This window comes from Danio rerio, chromosome 3, assembly GCF_052040795.2.
Source record: "Danio rerio strain M-AB ecotype USA chromosome 3, GRCz13ab, whole genome shotgun sequence".
Lineage (NCBI taxonomy): Eukaryota > Metazoa > Chordata > Actinopteri > Cypriniformes > Danionidae > Danio > Danio rerio.
The window spans coordinates 39163453-39177500 of NC_141023.1; the positions used below are offsets into that span (position 1 = coordinate 39163453).

The 14048-nt window shown below is 32.5% G+C and overlaps 2 protein-coding genes across 3 annotated transcripts in view; both read left to right on the top strand.

Moving 5' to 3' along the window:
* Nucleotides 1-383: 383 nt before the first annotated feature.
* On the top strand, nucleotides 384-9054 carry si:ch211-198p11.6. The gene is made up of 4 exons (XM_087245051.1): nucleotides 384-523; nucleotides 3584-3694; nucleotides 5163-5300; nucleotides 7575-9054. The coding sequence occupies exons 1-4, from the start codon at nucleotides 521-523 to the stop codon at nucleotides 7659-7661; spliced, it is 339 nt and encodes a 112-aa protein (XP_087101177.1). The 5' UTR covers nucleotides 384-520; the 3' UTR covers nucleotides 7662-9054.
* Nucleotides 9055-11540: 2486 nt separating this feature from the next.
* Nucleotides 11541-14048, top strand: part of aldoaa (aldolase, fructose-bisphosphate A a) — an 11062-nt gene continuing 8554 nt past the window's right edge. Inside the window, exons 1-2 of one of the 2 annotated variants that reach the window (XM_087242268.1) lie at nucleotides 11541-11610; nucleotides 13343-13461. In XM_087242268.1, coding sequence (XP_087098394.1) covers nucleotides 13350-13461 — 112 coding nt within the window. In that variant the 5' untranslated portion in view covers nucleotides 11541-11610; nucleotides 13343-13349. 2 annotated transcript variants of the gene reach the window in all.

Consider the following 14048-nt stretch of genomic DNA (forward strand, 5'->3'; position numbering starts at 1 on the left):
CTGCATTGAAGAATAAAGTCAAAAGCACATGTCTTTAGACTGTGGGGAAAACCGGTGTACGTGGAGGAAACTCCACACAGAAATGCCAACTGACCCAGGCGAAAATCGAACCAGCGACCTGCTGTGAGGCGATCATGCTACCTACTGCGCCACCGTTACACCCTAGCTTCAATTTATTTTAGTTTGAATTTTATTTACAACAATTAATCGCTTTGTGTAAAAAAATACTATATGTAATATTAAGAATTGCATAAAATGTAATTCAATGCATCCATGTTCATCCTTTAACTTACGTCTACTGAGAATACGAATACCTAATTTGCCACTACGAGTTTGTTCCTTCCAAGTCGCCGTACAAACACAGGAAGTCAAGTCATATCTTTGTTGCTACGACAACGTTTGGCCAGTCTCACCAAAAGTAATGTGCTCACCAGAGTAAATATCAGGGTTAATCAAAGTAAAGAAATCTCCTGATAATTGAAAACCAAGTCATCTGCACGGGTGATGCAGCGACGTCATAATGGTATGTACGACTGCTTTGTGTTTGTTACATGTCTAAACTGCAACATTTTGAACATCAACATGTGTGTAAATGAACGTTATTCTGCGTATAACGTTACTCGGCACATCTGCGTTGTGGGATGTACACACATTATATTTGTTTACCTATCAGAGATTATGTGCTTAACTAGAAACACGGATATTCATGTTTAAAATGACTGTAAAAGTTGGCATAACGTTACTGACTACTTTTTTTGCTCTAGTAACGTAGAATTAAAGAAGTTATGACCTCAGACATGTAACTTCACTTAAGTTTAAACAGTGGTTAGTAACGTTAATGTAATGGGCAGCACAAATGCTTTTCTGTTTTTATACTTAGCTGTTATATACATTCTATTATAATATCTATGACATAAGTTAACTTTACAGCATAGACTCAATCTGAAAATTGCATCTCATCTTTAAAGCAAAAGATACAGGGCGATATGAGACAGTTCCTTTTTAAGCTTACCAGCTGACCGCTCACCTCCATGTGGACGGCTTTCCCGCTGTTATTAGTTTGTCCAGTTAACTCACCAACCATGTATGTTAGTGGACTTGAGACGCAGAGAGGAGTTGACCACAAAAGGGTTCAAGTCCAGTGAGGAACAGTTTTATAAACATGTACATTAGGAACCTACATTTCTAATTTTGTTAGCCAATTCAATAAACGTGTCCAGGCTGAAAACTCACTGTAGTTCATTTATAATTCAGGCCTGTAGCCAGGGGAGTTCAGAAAGACCCACCCCTTACTGACAGGGTCCAGAGTTTGTCCCATTCATGAGCTCATTGTCCTATATTGACTGCTATGCATAAATAGTAAAAATAACACATTGAAAAGGCTTGAAGACCAAGCAGATTCCTGGTGTGACTTCAGGTAATCAGTTTTGGCCAATGCAAACAATTATTTTTCATGAGTTCAACATCCAGCTGTGCAAGAAAACACCTGACATTTGTGAAGTATTCTTTCGCTACTGTATTGTTTTTAAATAGAGAAAACATTTGACAAGTTGAACTTGGACCTTTTACTTGAAAGAAAACATGACCAATCAAAAAAATGTGTGAAGCACTTTTACAAGAGAGGCTAGAAAGATTGTGATTGTTGTTGTTGTTATATTTTAAATTTTAATTATTCGAATGGCCAAATTCTGACTGACGACAGTTGAATGTGCTGGTCAGTTTGTTATTTGCTTAATAAATGATAGTAGGTCCCACTTTTTAATTTGAAACATTTTTCTAATGGTATATGATGTAAAAATATTCATTCAATCATTTTCCTGTCGGCTTAGTCCCTTTATTAATCCGGGGGCGCCACAGCGGAATGAACCGCCAACTTATCCAGCAAGTTTTTACGCAGCGGATGCCCTTCCAGCCAAAACCCATCTCTGGGAAACATACACACACACACTACGGACAATTTAGCCTACCCAATTCACCTATACCACATGTCTTTGGACGGTAGAGCACCCGGAGGAAACCCACGCGAACGCAGGGAGAACATGCAAACTCCACATAGAAACGCCACAACTGAGCCGAGGATCGAACCAGCGACCCAGCAACCTTCTTGCTGTGAGGCGAACGTGCTACCTACTGCGCCACTGCGTCGCCACATGTAAAAAATTGTATTTGAAAAATAAACATTTGTCTGTGAAAAAATAACCACCTTTCATCTATGGGCCTGCAATTAAAGGCAGATGTCCCATAACCCAATCAAATTAAATTACAAGTTATTTAAAAATATGATTTCTAACCCAACAGTTAGTTTTATCTGTTTTTTTTTTTTATTAAATTTTTATGTCTGTAATTTTAAATGCGTTGCTACATTTTTTAACTGTGAACACCTTCAGATGTCTGAAAATCTTCATTATTTTGGTAGCCAGTAAACTTAACTCAACTCAAGTCAATTTATTTCTAGAGGACTTTCAACCAATTACAATGGGGACCAAAGTGCTGTACATAAAACACATAATACATGCAAACATACAAGGAGCCAAAATACATAAACTCACAAGACATGATTAAAAGCTAAAGAAAATAAGTGTGTTTTCAGTGACCTGAAAAGACTCAAAAGTAGGAGATGTTCTTAAGAAGAGTTGAAGATCATTCCACAGTCTTGGAGCTGCTACTGAAAAGCTCTATCGCCTCGACATTTCATGCATGATCGTGGAACTGTCAAATAGAGTCGATCCTTAGAGCAAAGAGATCTCACGGGTTGATGTATGTTAATAAGCTCGGAAATATTCTCAGGGGCCAGGTCATTGAAGGCTTTTAAAACGTATAACGATATTTTGTACTGATTTCTACCCTGGATTGGGCACCAGTGTAGGAAAACCAGTGCAGGTATGATTTGCTCTCTTTTTTGTGCCAGTTAAAAGCCTGGCAGCTGAGTTCGGGACCAGCTGCAGATGAGAGAGAGAGATGCCTGATTTACACCCAGATACAATGCGTTACAAGAATCAAGACGAGAAGAGATGAAGGCAACCTTCTCCAAGTCGCTGAAAATGACAACCGCATTAATTTGGCGATCAAATTTTATCTCAGAGTCAAAAATAGCACCAAGACTTTTTACAGAGGAACGTATTTTTCCAAGAAGCATTTATTAGAATCCGACCCTTTTTTACCAAAAACAATAAGTTCACACGTGTCCTCATTTAGATGGAGAAATTGAAAAGATTGAAATTGTAAAGATATCTGATATTTGACCAATATAAACCCTCAAATTGCACTAAAAAACATTTTGGAGATTCAATTTGATCATTATTATGCCACGAATAAGTTTAGATTCATTTATAAACTGATAATTTGGGGAAAAGTTTCAAAAGGCCCATTGTTAGCATTGTTTTAAGATACCAATTTTTTTTTTATGTCTTCAAATGTTTCAAACAAATTTCCAGAGTAACTTTAAACTATCCTCAGGTACTTTTTGAGAAGAGTGCTTTGTGATTCGAAGAACTGTTTGACACCAGTGCTTTTACATGTAATGCAGTCTTAATACTCAGGTCCACATTTTTGGTACTGTTTCAACCTGTGTTTGTGTTGTCAGGCTGTTCCAGTGTGGGATCTCCCCATCCCGCTGCCTGCCATCATCATGATTTCGGTTGGACTCTATATGGTTTTTCTTGCAGTCGTGCTGTGGTGTCATCACTGCCTCAAGGTATTTCATTATTTTAACTTCTTCTTTCTAAAGAAGCTGTATAAAACCATTCTGTGAGCCAAACTGAGTAAACAAATAAAGTTGTTGTTATACACTATATAAAGGCCCATTCGAATACAAACTGGATTCTCCACAATTCCAAAAATGAAAGGAAATCTGGGCTTTTTGTAAAATGCAAGAATTCTGTAATTCATTCATGTTCTTTTACTCAAAAAATTTTATGAAATTGATAAAAGTACTAATTTACAAATACACTTACAATTTTGCTAAATGCATTTTGTAAATGTAAACATGGTGATGGCTGCAACATAAACGTTGGGACGGCAAATAAAAAGATTATAGAATATTCAAACTAATCTGTTTTGTAAGATTCACAATGCATTTGATTTTGATTTGATTGAATACAAAATGTAATTTAATATTATGGTGATTTGATACAATGTTCTCATGTTGAATCCTTCATGTAATTGTTCATATTTATTTAATTATCTATTTATTTATTTATGGCTTATTTTTGAACTGGTAATACATGTGTGGGTATAAAAGAAGAAAATAATTATGTCATTCCCCAACTACTCATAAATAATAATGTGAAAATATTCAGGCAATCCAAAGAAATTTCTGTCTCAATCTCTGAGCAGACCAGAACCATTGACACAAAGGCATTTAAACATGCTTCTGTTCTGTCTCAGCTTTATTTTAGAGTGTGTTTTTACCATTGATTTTTTTTGTATTGTAATAATTGCATTAAATGAAAATATTATTGCATTTTACAAAAACATCCTGACTTTTTCAGAATTTGGGTTGTAGGTGTAATGTATATTAGCTGCACAATACTAGGAAAATATGCAATATTGTTGAGTGTTGTGATAATGAAATTTCTTATGATACTTTAAAACACTCTTTTATCAGCAATACATTTTTATATACATAAATCTATGTGTTATGATCATACTAAAATAAAATAGATATTTAATAATAGATATTTTAATAATCAATAATAGATCGGTAATAGGTAATAATTTTTTTTCTGTGCTAATTAAATCTAAAAAAACTAAAACAACACAAATAACAGAAAACCTTAGAGGAAATTCTGAATCCGATAGGCTGTAGTCATTTTCATCTCTTGTCACTAGCATAAGTGTTTATTTTCAGCTCTATACCTCCTACTAAAGTAGTGGGGATACCGATAGTAAAGGCCCCATGTGATTGGTCAGATTTGAATAAATAAATGCATGTAGCACACACACATAAAGTTAAGTTAACTTATTGCACTGTCCTCTGTGATATGGATGCTGCATGTACTATTATCGCGATAACAATAATTTTGATATATTGTGCTGCCCTAGGTTACTATATTTATAAGGCTCATTCAAGTATACATGTTTCACAGCTGCATTATTCTAAAAGGCAATTTGACTTTCACTGTCAGATTTTGCTGTTATGTAAGGACTCTCTCCAATTGCAGGCTAAATGTGATCCTCGGTGTTCAGACTGCTGTGCGGGTTTCTCTCCGTGCGAGTACTGTTTAGTGTGTGCACAGTCATGTGACTGTCGTCCTCCATCTCTGAGATCCTGTCTAGACAACTCCTGTCCTTCTCCTAATGTAAGTCCCACATGAGCTATTTCTTGCATTACACACTGTGTGATTAATCTTCCTCGCACATTTACCACCTGACACAAATTCTCAGAAATTATAAGATATTTTTTAAAAGCTAAGAAAGATCTGAATTGCTTAAAGGGATCATTCAACCAGAAATATAAATTCCGTCATCATTTACTCCTCCTCCATTTGTTTCGATCCTGTTTGAGTTTCTGTCTTTTGTTGAACACAAAAGAAGTTACATTGAAGTGTGTTGGCCATTGACCTCCATTGTGTTTTTATTTTTTCATTTTTCAAAGTATCTTCTTTTGTGTTTAACAACAGAATGAAGCTCATACAATTGTGCATTGTTTGCTAATATTACTTCATGTTAGTTTACTTGATTCTGATTGGTCATTCAGGCTCATTCGGGTACTTTAAATCATCTTGATCGTTTGTTAATATAATCATATGTACAGTTTTATACAAACATTATTAGCCCTCATGGGATATTTTTATTCTTTTTCAGATGTTTACTGAGTAATTTTTCTCAGTATTTCCTTTTTTTGTCTAAAGAAAGTCTTATTTGTTTTAGTTTGGATGAAATAAGGCACTTTTAAAATCTTTTAAAATAATCATAAAGGTCAATATTATTAGCCCCTTAAGAAATCTTTACTGTTATCCAATAACTTGCCTAATTAACAGAAATTGCCTAATTAACCTAGGTAAACTTAAACTTGCACTTCAAGCTGAATACTACTCATATTTTGCGGAAAAAAAAAAATTCACTGACACTATGATAAAAACAAAAAAGTTGTTAGAAATTAGTTAATAAAATTATTATGTTTAAAAATGTATTGGAAAAAAATATTTTTCGTTAAACAGCACTTGGAAAATCTAAAAATAATAATAATTTCACAGGAGAAAGAATCATTTTGAATTCAGCTGTATATACTAATCTGTTAGTCCACAGAGCTTAACTGTTTGGCGCCATCTTGTGACTGAAAATGAAAACAAGTAGAATCGTCACAGTGACGTCACTCGCTCCATTTGAGTGCATTGTGCCTGACGTTGCATCGCTGAGTAATGCAATCTCAGCTTGCATCATAAAGGCAGCATCCAAATACTATTGTTTTTTTCTGTAAAGTTTCTGTAAATGATTACAGTTTAGATTAATATTGCAATATTTATTATAAACGATTTATCCATTCACATTATTATTGTTATTTTTGTCACATTATTATTATATCAACTTTTTAAACTTCAATTTGGATTTAAACTACAAAATATTTGATCTGGGGTAGTCACTGATCTTTTTGACCACTAAATTCATGTTGTGTTGTAGACAAGAAACATATAAGACAACACATTATATCAGAACTCAAGTTTCAGAACTCAAACAGTCCACAAATTCTAACATCCTCAAAAATATGAACAAAAACAAATATAAACCTTAGAATTGTCAAGGTTATGATGACTTGCCTGTTTCTGTAAAATGTTTTGTTTTTGTTAATATATTTTCTTGTATCATGTCTTATTTAATTATGAAGTTGTTGTAACATATTTTTAGCTATAATCTGGCTATGAAGTAGCCATATAGGCCCACCCAGAATCTGCGCGCGCAGAACTCCGCAGATTTTCAGCCCATCATTAGTCCTGTTTATTTACTTGAGTAAATGTGTGTAAATCTATATTCAGTTTTTAAATTTATTACAGTAAAATTATTGACTAAAATGAAAATGTTCATCTGATTTATGTACAATGCAGTGTCAATGCAGTGTCTCTTAGTAGAGATTTTTTTTGAGAGACTTGCTTTGTTTCCAAAAATAACGTGAATCTAATTGGATTTGCATTTTAAATATTAAAAAAACTTTAAAAATATATAATTTTTTATTTCACATATTAAAGTTTCAGTCATAACAATCTCAAAAAAATTCAGCAGAAATCTACAGATTTTTACCAAAATTCTTAGCAGAAATAGCAAAAAATGTCTGCAGATTCTGTCTGGCCCTAGCCATAAGCCATGGCAATAAATAAATGAACCAACAAACAAACATACTTTTTTCTTGTTTTGTTGAATATTTTACATACACTTCTTTCTTTGGTTCTGGGTTCTGGTTCATCAGTGTTAACATTCATGTGCATTTGCTTTTCTGTGTTCATTAAAATCTCAGTAGATCTACAACATTTCCATACGTCTTTGTGAATTATACACTCATGACAATAACCCTCAGCATGTTTGTGTTGACCTTTGTTTATTTACTTACATTTATTATTATTTATTAATTTTTTATGTAGTGTACCATGATGGATTGCGCCTGTACTTGTCAACCGCCAGAGTGCGACTCCATCAACTGCATCTGCTTCGAGATCAAGTTTAAATAGAAAAGTGGAGGGAAGAAGGAAGATGCCCACCCACCTCACTATAAAAGATGCCTTACAAACTCCATGTGATACTTGAGCATGTTTTACGCTAAAACTCTCATCGTTCTGTTACGTTTGCATCATTTGGGAAATATTACAGCATCTTCAACAAATCAGAGCAATTGAAGAAATGAAAAATCTTACATGAAAATTTCAAACATGACTTTCTATAACTATTTTTCTCTTACTAAAGTGTCATATGAGAGTTATTGGACATACTTTTGTCATAAAAAGTGCTGTAAGTACACAAGCATTACAAAATTGCAGAGCACTAAGGTAAGGGTTTTTATATATAGTTGTAGCTCTAGGATAGTGATTACTTGAAAAATTTAGTAAATCCATTGCCTTAAAGTTGATTTTACTTGTAAGTAAAAATGTAAATAATTCTGTTGTAACTTAAAACTGTTACGTTCACTTAACTTATTTAAAGATTTGCAATGAAAAAACAGTGGTATTGGTGTCTCATGTCATCATATACAATAATACAGCCATCTATTTTACTAAGTAATATTTTTAATGCAATGGATTTACTCCCTTGTTTTAAAGTAAAGTCAATTAATCTCTTTTATACTGTGTATGGCTTTCAGTGCCATAAACTTTTAAAACATAGATTTTTACATTTTAGCACAAAGGTCTGTTTACAAATGTTTTCATTTATGTATTTTATATAGTCTTAGTCAGAAATCAATAATTATTTTTGTCATATATGGAAAAATTGAGCATTTGAAAATTGGTATGCTAATATTTGTTTAAACATTTTATAGGAATTGAAATGAAAGTCATTTAGAGCATTTATATTTTGTTATTTTTTAGCATTTATCAAATCAAAACTTTTTTTTTTCATTTTGCCAAATACAGATTTTATTTGTTTTACTCTTCTAAAGCTAAAACTTTATCATTGTTTTGTCTGAAATGGAATCTGAACATGTCTGGTGCCTTTCTTGTGATTTTATGCCACAAAAAGCTCTAAATGACTACATTTTACTTTCAATTGAACATGAACCATCAGTAGTTTACACGCATTGTTCCACTTTGATTCACTAAATAACCCTTGTCATAACTTTTTTGTGTGGTATCTAGTGTAATGATGAAAGTGTATATTATTGACAGGCCATCATTTTGATTGTTATATATGAAATATGATCTAACAATATGTTTATAATAATGTTTTATGTCATGTACTGTTATGGATGAGGCCATATTTTAATGCCAACAGCCAGTTTACTGTGATTTACATAATCTTTCTGTGTCACAGTCACCATAGTCCTTTTTTGTATGAATTATTTTATATATAGAAATATGTTATTTTTGTAAATGTGTAGATTTAAAATTAAAGATTTCCTGCAAAAATGAATTTGTTTAAAGTATTGTTATTATTATATATTGATTACTGAGTGTATGATGAATTTATTTTATTTTAGATTTCCTTCATATTTCTTTTCATTTATTTATTATAAATGAAATATATATATTAGCCTTGATTTCTCTTTGTTTACTGCTTGAAACATGCTATTTTATAAGCAAAGCTAAGCAAAGTTTAATTCCAAAGAGGAATTAAACTATTCAAAGAATTAAATTAAATTTAAAAGGACTACAAAAAGTACTTTTAGTAAAAGTACAAGTGTACAAGTTTTGTACAAAAAAGTGTTGCAGGATTTACTTATAAAACATGTCTGACATTATTTTCCATGTACACTACTGGTCAAAAGTTTGGGGTCAGTAGGATTTTAAAATGTTTAAATAAGCTTCTCCTGCTCACTAAGGCTGCATTTATTTAATCAGAAATACAGTACAAATAGTAAAATAGTGAAATGTTATTGCACTATAAAATAACTGTTCAAAAGTAGTTTATTATTTAATTTAATCATTCCAGTGATTTTAATGATGAACTTTCAGCTTCATTAATCCAGTCTTCAGTCACAAAATCCTCCACAAATCACTTTAATAAAACTTATTAATATTATTATTATTGCTACTGTTATTAAAAATATCCTTATTAATGGTGATGGTAATAAAAGCAATAATGACCGAAGTAATAACTTCATATAAAACTACATGCAATAAGAGAGCAGTTATTTGAAATTGTAATAAATATTCAACAATTTAACTTTTTTTTTTTTTTTTTTACATTTAATAAATGCCACCTTGATAAACAGAATAATTTTCTTAAAAAAAAAAAAAAAAAAAAACTTCTGATTGGTAGTGTATCTTGTACACCAGAGTATCTTAACAATATGTGACCCTGGAGCACAAAACCAAGTATATTTTTGCCAATAACCAAAATACATTGTAAAAAAAAATTATCAAGTATATATGTCATATTTTGCAAAAACTTAAACTATATTAATAATTAATTAAAACTATTTTTATTAGCAATATGTATTGCTAAGCTCTACATTTAGACATCTTTAAGGGTGATTTTCTTGATATTTTGTTTTTTTTTTTAACTCTGATTTTAGATTTTCAAATTGTATTTGAATAAATATTTGACGCTTACCTATTCAACTTTCTGATGCTATATAAATATTAATATTAAACAAAACTTAACACATGATTGATTTTATAATCCAGGGTTACAAGTATAAACATTGCAAAAATATTCAACTAATCTGCTGTTTCTACACTTCTTAAGACAGGCCTTCTACTCGATGTCCACAGAGGTCTGCAAAAGTACTACAAATTGATCAATCAATTTAGAGAAATGTATGGCCCTTAAAAAGTATTGAAAAATCTTAAATGCTATTTTACATGCTATTAAATTTCATAATTTTTTTTTATTATAAAATGTATAGCTGTTTGGGAGCTGTGCATTGATGGATTTGCTCTTCAGTGTTTGGACTTTTAGCAGTGAAACTTAAACCACACTGAATTAAAGTGAACTTTAACTCTGAAAACTGGACTGACACAGTTTCAATTGCAATTTACTAGAACGTCTATGTTAAGCTGCTTTTATAATCTGCATTTTAAAAGTGCTTCAGAAATAAAGAAGAATTGAATTGAATATGTTAAAGCCTGTATTAAATCTGAATATTGAAGTGCTGTGTAGTTCATGAAATAAACGATAATTAAAATCCTACTTGATTTGACCTCACGCTGCTTTGTTTACTGCAGTAACCAAGGCAACACTGTTATCCCTACTGTTATTGGCGCTTTGTATTCAATATATGATGACTGATTTAGTTGAGGATTAGTTTCTTACAATCAGTTTTTAGTAAATATAATACAAGTTAAAAACATTGCCAGTGGTGCCAGTTAAAACCTAAAATGTCCTTAAACTCTTAAAATGTATAGAAAGAGACTTAAAAAAAGGTCATACAAGGTATTGAATTTCCCTCATTCCTTTATGTACCCTGTTTTATGTCCTCTGTGTCTTCATAAGCTCTTGCTGATTGTAGTGATTATGTATAGCAGACATTTGAGAGATGAAAGGTCATGACAGGAGATCTCATGACAGTTGATCTCTTTTCTGATGACCGTAATCTCATGGTCTGAGGATGTTCATATGGAGAGTGTATGAAGTGATAAAAAGACAAAAATCATATTATTCAGAACATTGCCTTCATTTCTAGAGCCCTGAAGGCCATTATTGCTTCATTGGAATTAATATGAATGCATGATGCAGTTTGTGCATGTAGCAGCATGAATTATCATGTGCCTAGTGTATGCCGCTGAGTGCCTTTCTCTTTAACCTTTCTTTGCTGAATGCCAGTGTACATGAATGTCCCGTCGCCCTTCTCAGATTGCATCGTGGGTTTGCCCGCTGCTAAGATTAGCCAAACCCATGTAATGTCAAAGGTCATGGCAGCTGAATAAATACAGGTCACCTGGCAGAAGACGGGTGTCACAGACGGTCCAGACCTCCTCTGCCTCCATTCGGGGAGTATCTCTTGCTCACTCATCCAGCTACACGGTAAAAAACAAAAAAACAAAACATGATTTCTGTTATTTTTGGAGGATTTATAAAGTGTAAATCTTGAGCACTGTATTGTTTTTGCTGTACTGACTATGTTCTGATGTCTTTGTTTTGCATTTGCTTTTATTTCTAATGCATTTGCTTTACTGTTGCATGAGTTTGATGTACATTGCTCGTTTCAAAAGATTAAAAGAAAGAATAATAATGATTGTAATAATGTCATTTTAAACCTAAAATATTTGTGATAGCAATAATAATAATGCAACACCATCTATCATTTATTATTATTATTGTTATAATTTCTATTATTTAAAAATGTAGTAATGTGTGTGTAATATATATATATATATATATATATATATATATATATATATATATATATATATATATAAATTTTTGCATTTCCTTACACACTGCTGTTCCATCATTTTATGTATTTTTATTAATAGAAATAGTATTATTCGTTAAAAACTAAAATGTTAAACAAATACTACAATAAAATATGCCAATGAATTTATTCTTCAAACTAATAAAAGCATCCTGTTCTGTGCTTTTACAAAATATGTATATAAATATTTATTATTTAAATGCATTTAATTGATCTATTTGCTGTTGTTACATGTTTTATTCATTATAATTATTATTAATTATCATGTTTAGATACAGAATAACCAAAAACACTGAAAATTTGTTATTTTAGCGTGAACTAATAATGTTCATCAGCTTTATTAAACATTTAACATATTAAAGAGGCTTTTCAGACCCTCTTACCCAAATAAAACCTTCCCAGCTGGATCATAAAATTATTGTCTATATTTAATGTGGCCTTTGGTTGAATGCAATTTGAGTGGGGGTGTTAGAGGTTTGTTACTGGAGTGTGAAGAGGCCTCTTGTGGAGCTGCTCTTCAGTCTACAGTGAACTGGCAAACAATGTTATCAGCATTCATTCATTCTGCATTCATTCCTTCATCATTCCTAAAATACGCCACATGACTGAGTAACTGCACACTCATGATGCCAGCCAAGGTCAAACGAATTGATTTCCATCCACGCAACATCCTCTGTTTCCAGCATGTGAATTTTGTCACGTATCAAGAACACACGCCCCGCCTCACATTGTAATCAAGCCACTCCCTTTTTTATTACGTCTTCTTATACCCGCCTTCCTGAGCACAGCAACCAATCCCGCTGCCCAGCAAAACGTGCCTCTCGTTCTGATTGGTCAAACTGTTCTCTTGTGTAAAAATGCTTGATGATTTCCTTCCTTTACTGCAACTTATTAACGTGGTCGAGGCTGATCCGTGAGTGTTGTCCGGAATCCATCGCATTCTCGTATTTTATTTTTAACTGGTAAGTGTTTTTTTAATAAACAACATCTCTGGAGTATAAGCTAAAGCAAGTATAAGTAGTCGTTTGCTCGTCGTATTTCCGTTTATCAGTCGGTGAGCCTGAGGAGGTCATTCGCGTTTGCGCTTCAAGGACACGTTGCATCACTAGCTCGATGACCAGATGATGTTATTCGAAGGAAAAATCACAGTTTTCAGCTCAGTTTTAGAGTACACACCCTTATCTGAATCCTTGCCAAGCCTCCTTGGTGTTTATTTAACCAGTCACGTGATTAGCTGTTATTTATTTTATAATGTTGTGGTTTGTACGTGGTTTAATGTTATTCGACTTTCTGAATCTGAGAAATTATGTAATTGTGTTTTCCTACAATTTCTCCATTTAGAGTCAAGATGCCTCACGCTTACCCATTCCTCACTCCAGAGCAGAAGAAGGAGCTGAGCGATATTGCTCAGAGGATTGTGGCCCCTGGCAAAGGCATCCTTGCTGCTGATGAGTCTACAGGTACTTTTGCCTAAAAACACTACATACATTTGCATAATACTGATAAAATGTCTTCAATTTGCCAAAGGAAAAATATTTATATATTGTGATATATATATTTTTCTCGCAGAAAGGTCAGAATAACAAAGATTTTCAATTGTTGTGGTTTTTAAAAGTCATCTTAAATCCTATCTCGGATTTTATTTGTTAATGTATCTGAAGTGAAACATTGATGTTGTGTTGTCAAAAAAGGCAAACCAAATGTCTGAAAATGGTCTTTTTATTTTATGCAGCCATTTTTTTTTCAATAACAAATACATCACTATACATTGTACATCCAGAAAAAAATTGTCTTTTTTTTGTATTTGTATATGTTTCCATGGACCATAAAACCAGTCAATTTCTGAAAATGGAGATTTATGCATTATCTGAACTTTCAATAATCAATGGAATCTGAGGATTTAGAAAAAATGTTATTGTGTCTGATGACTGACTGCCAAAACTGATAGTTATACTTCTAGTGGTAATGACACAGTGACAATTAGATTATTGAACTGAACCTAAAACTGTAATTTCAGTCATCTTAAAAACAAAATAGCGTTGAAACA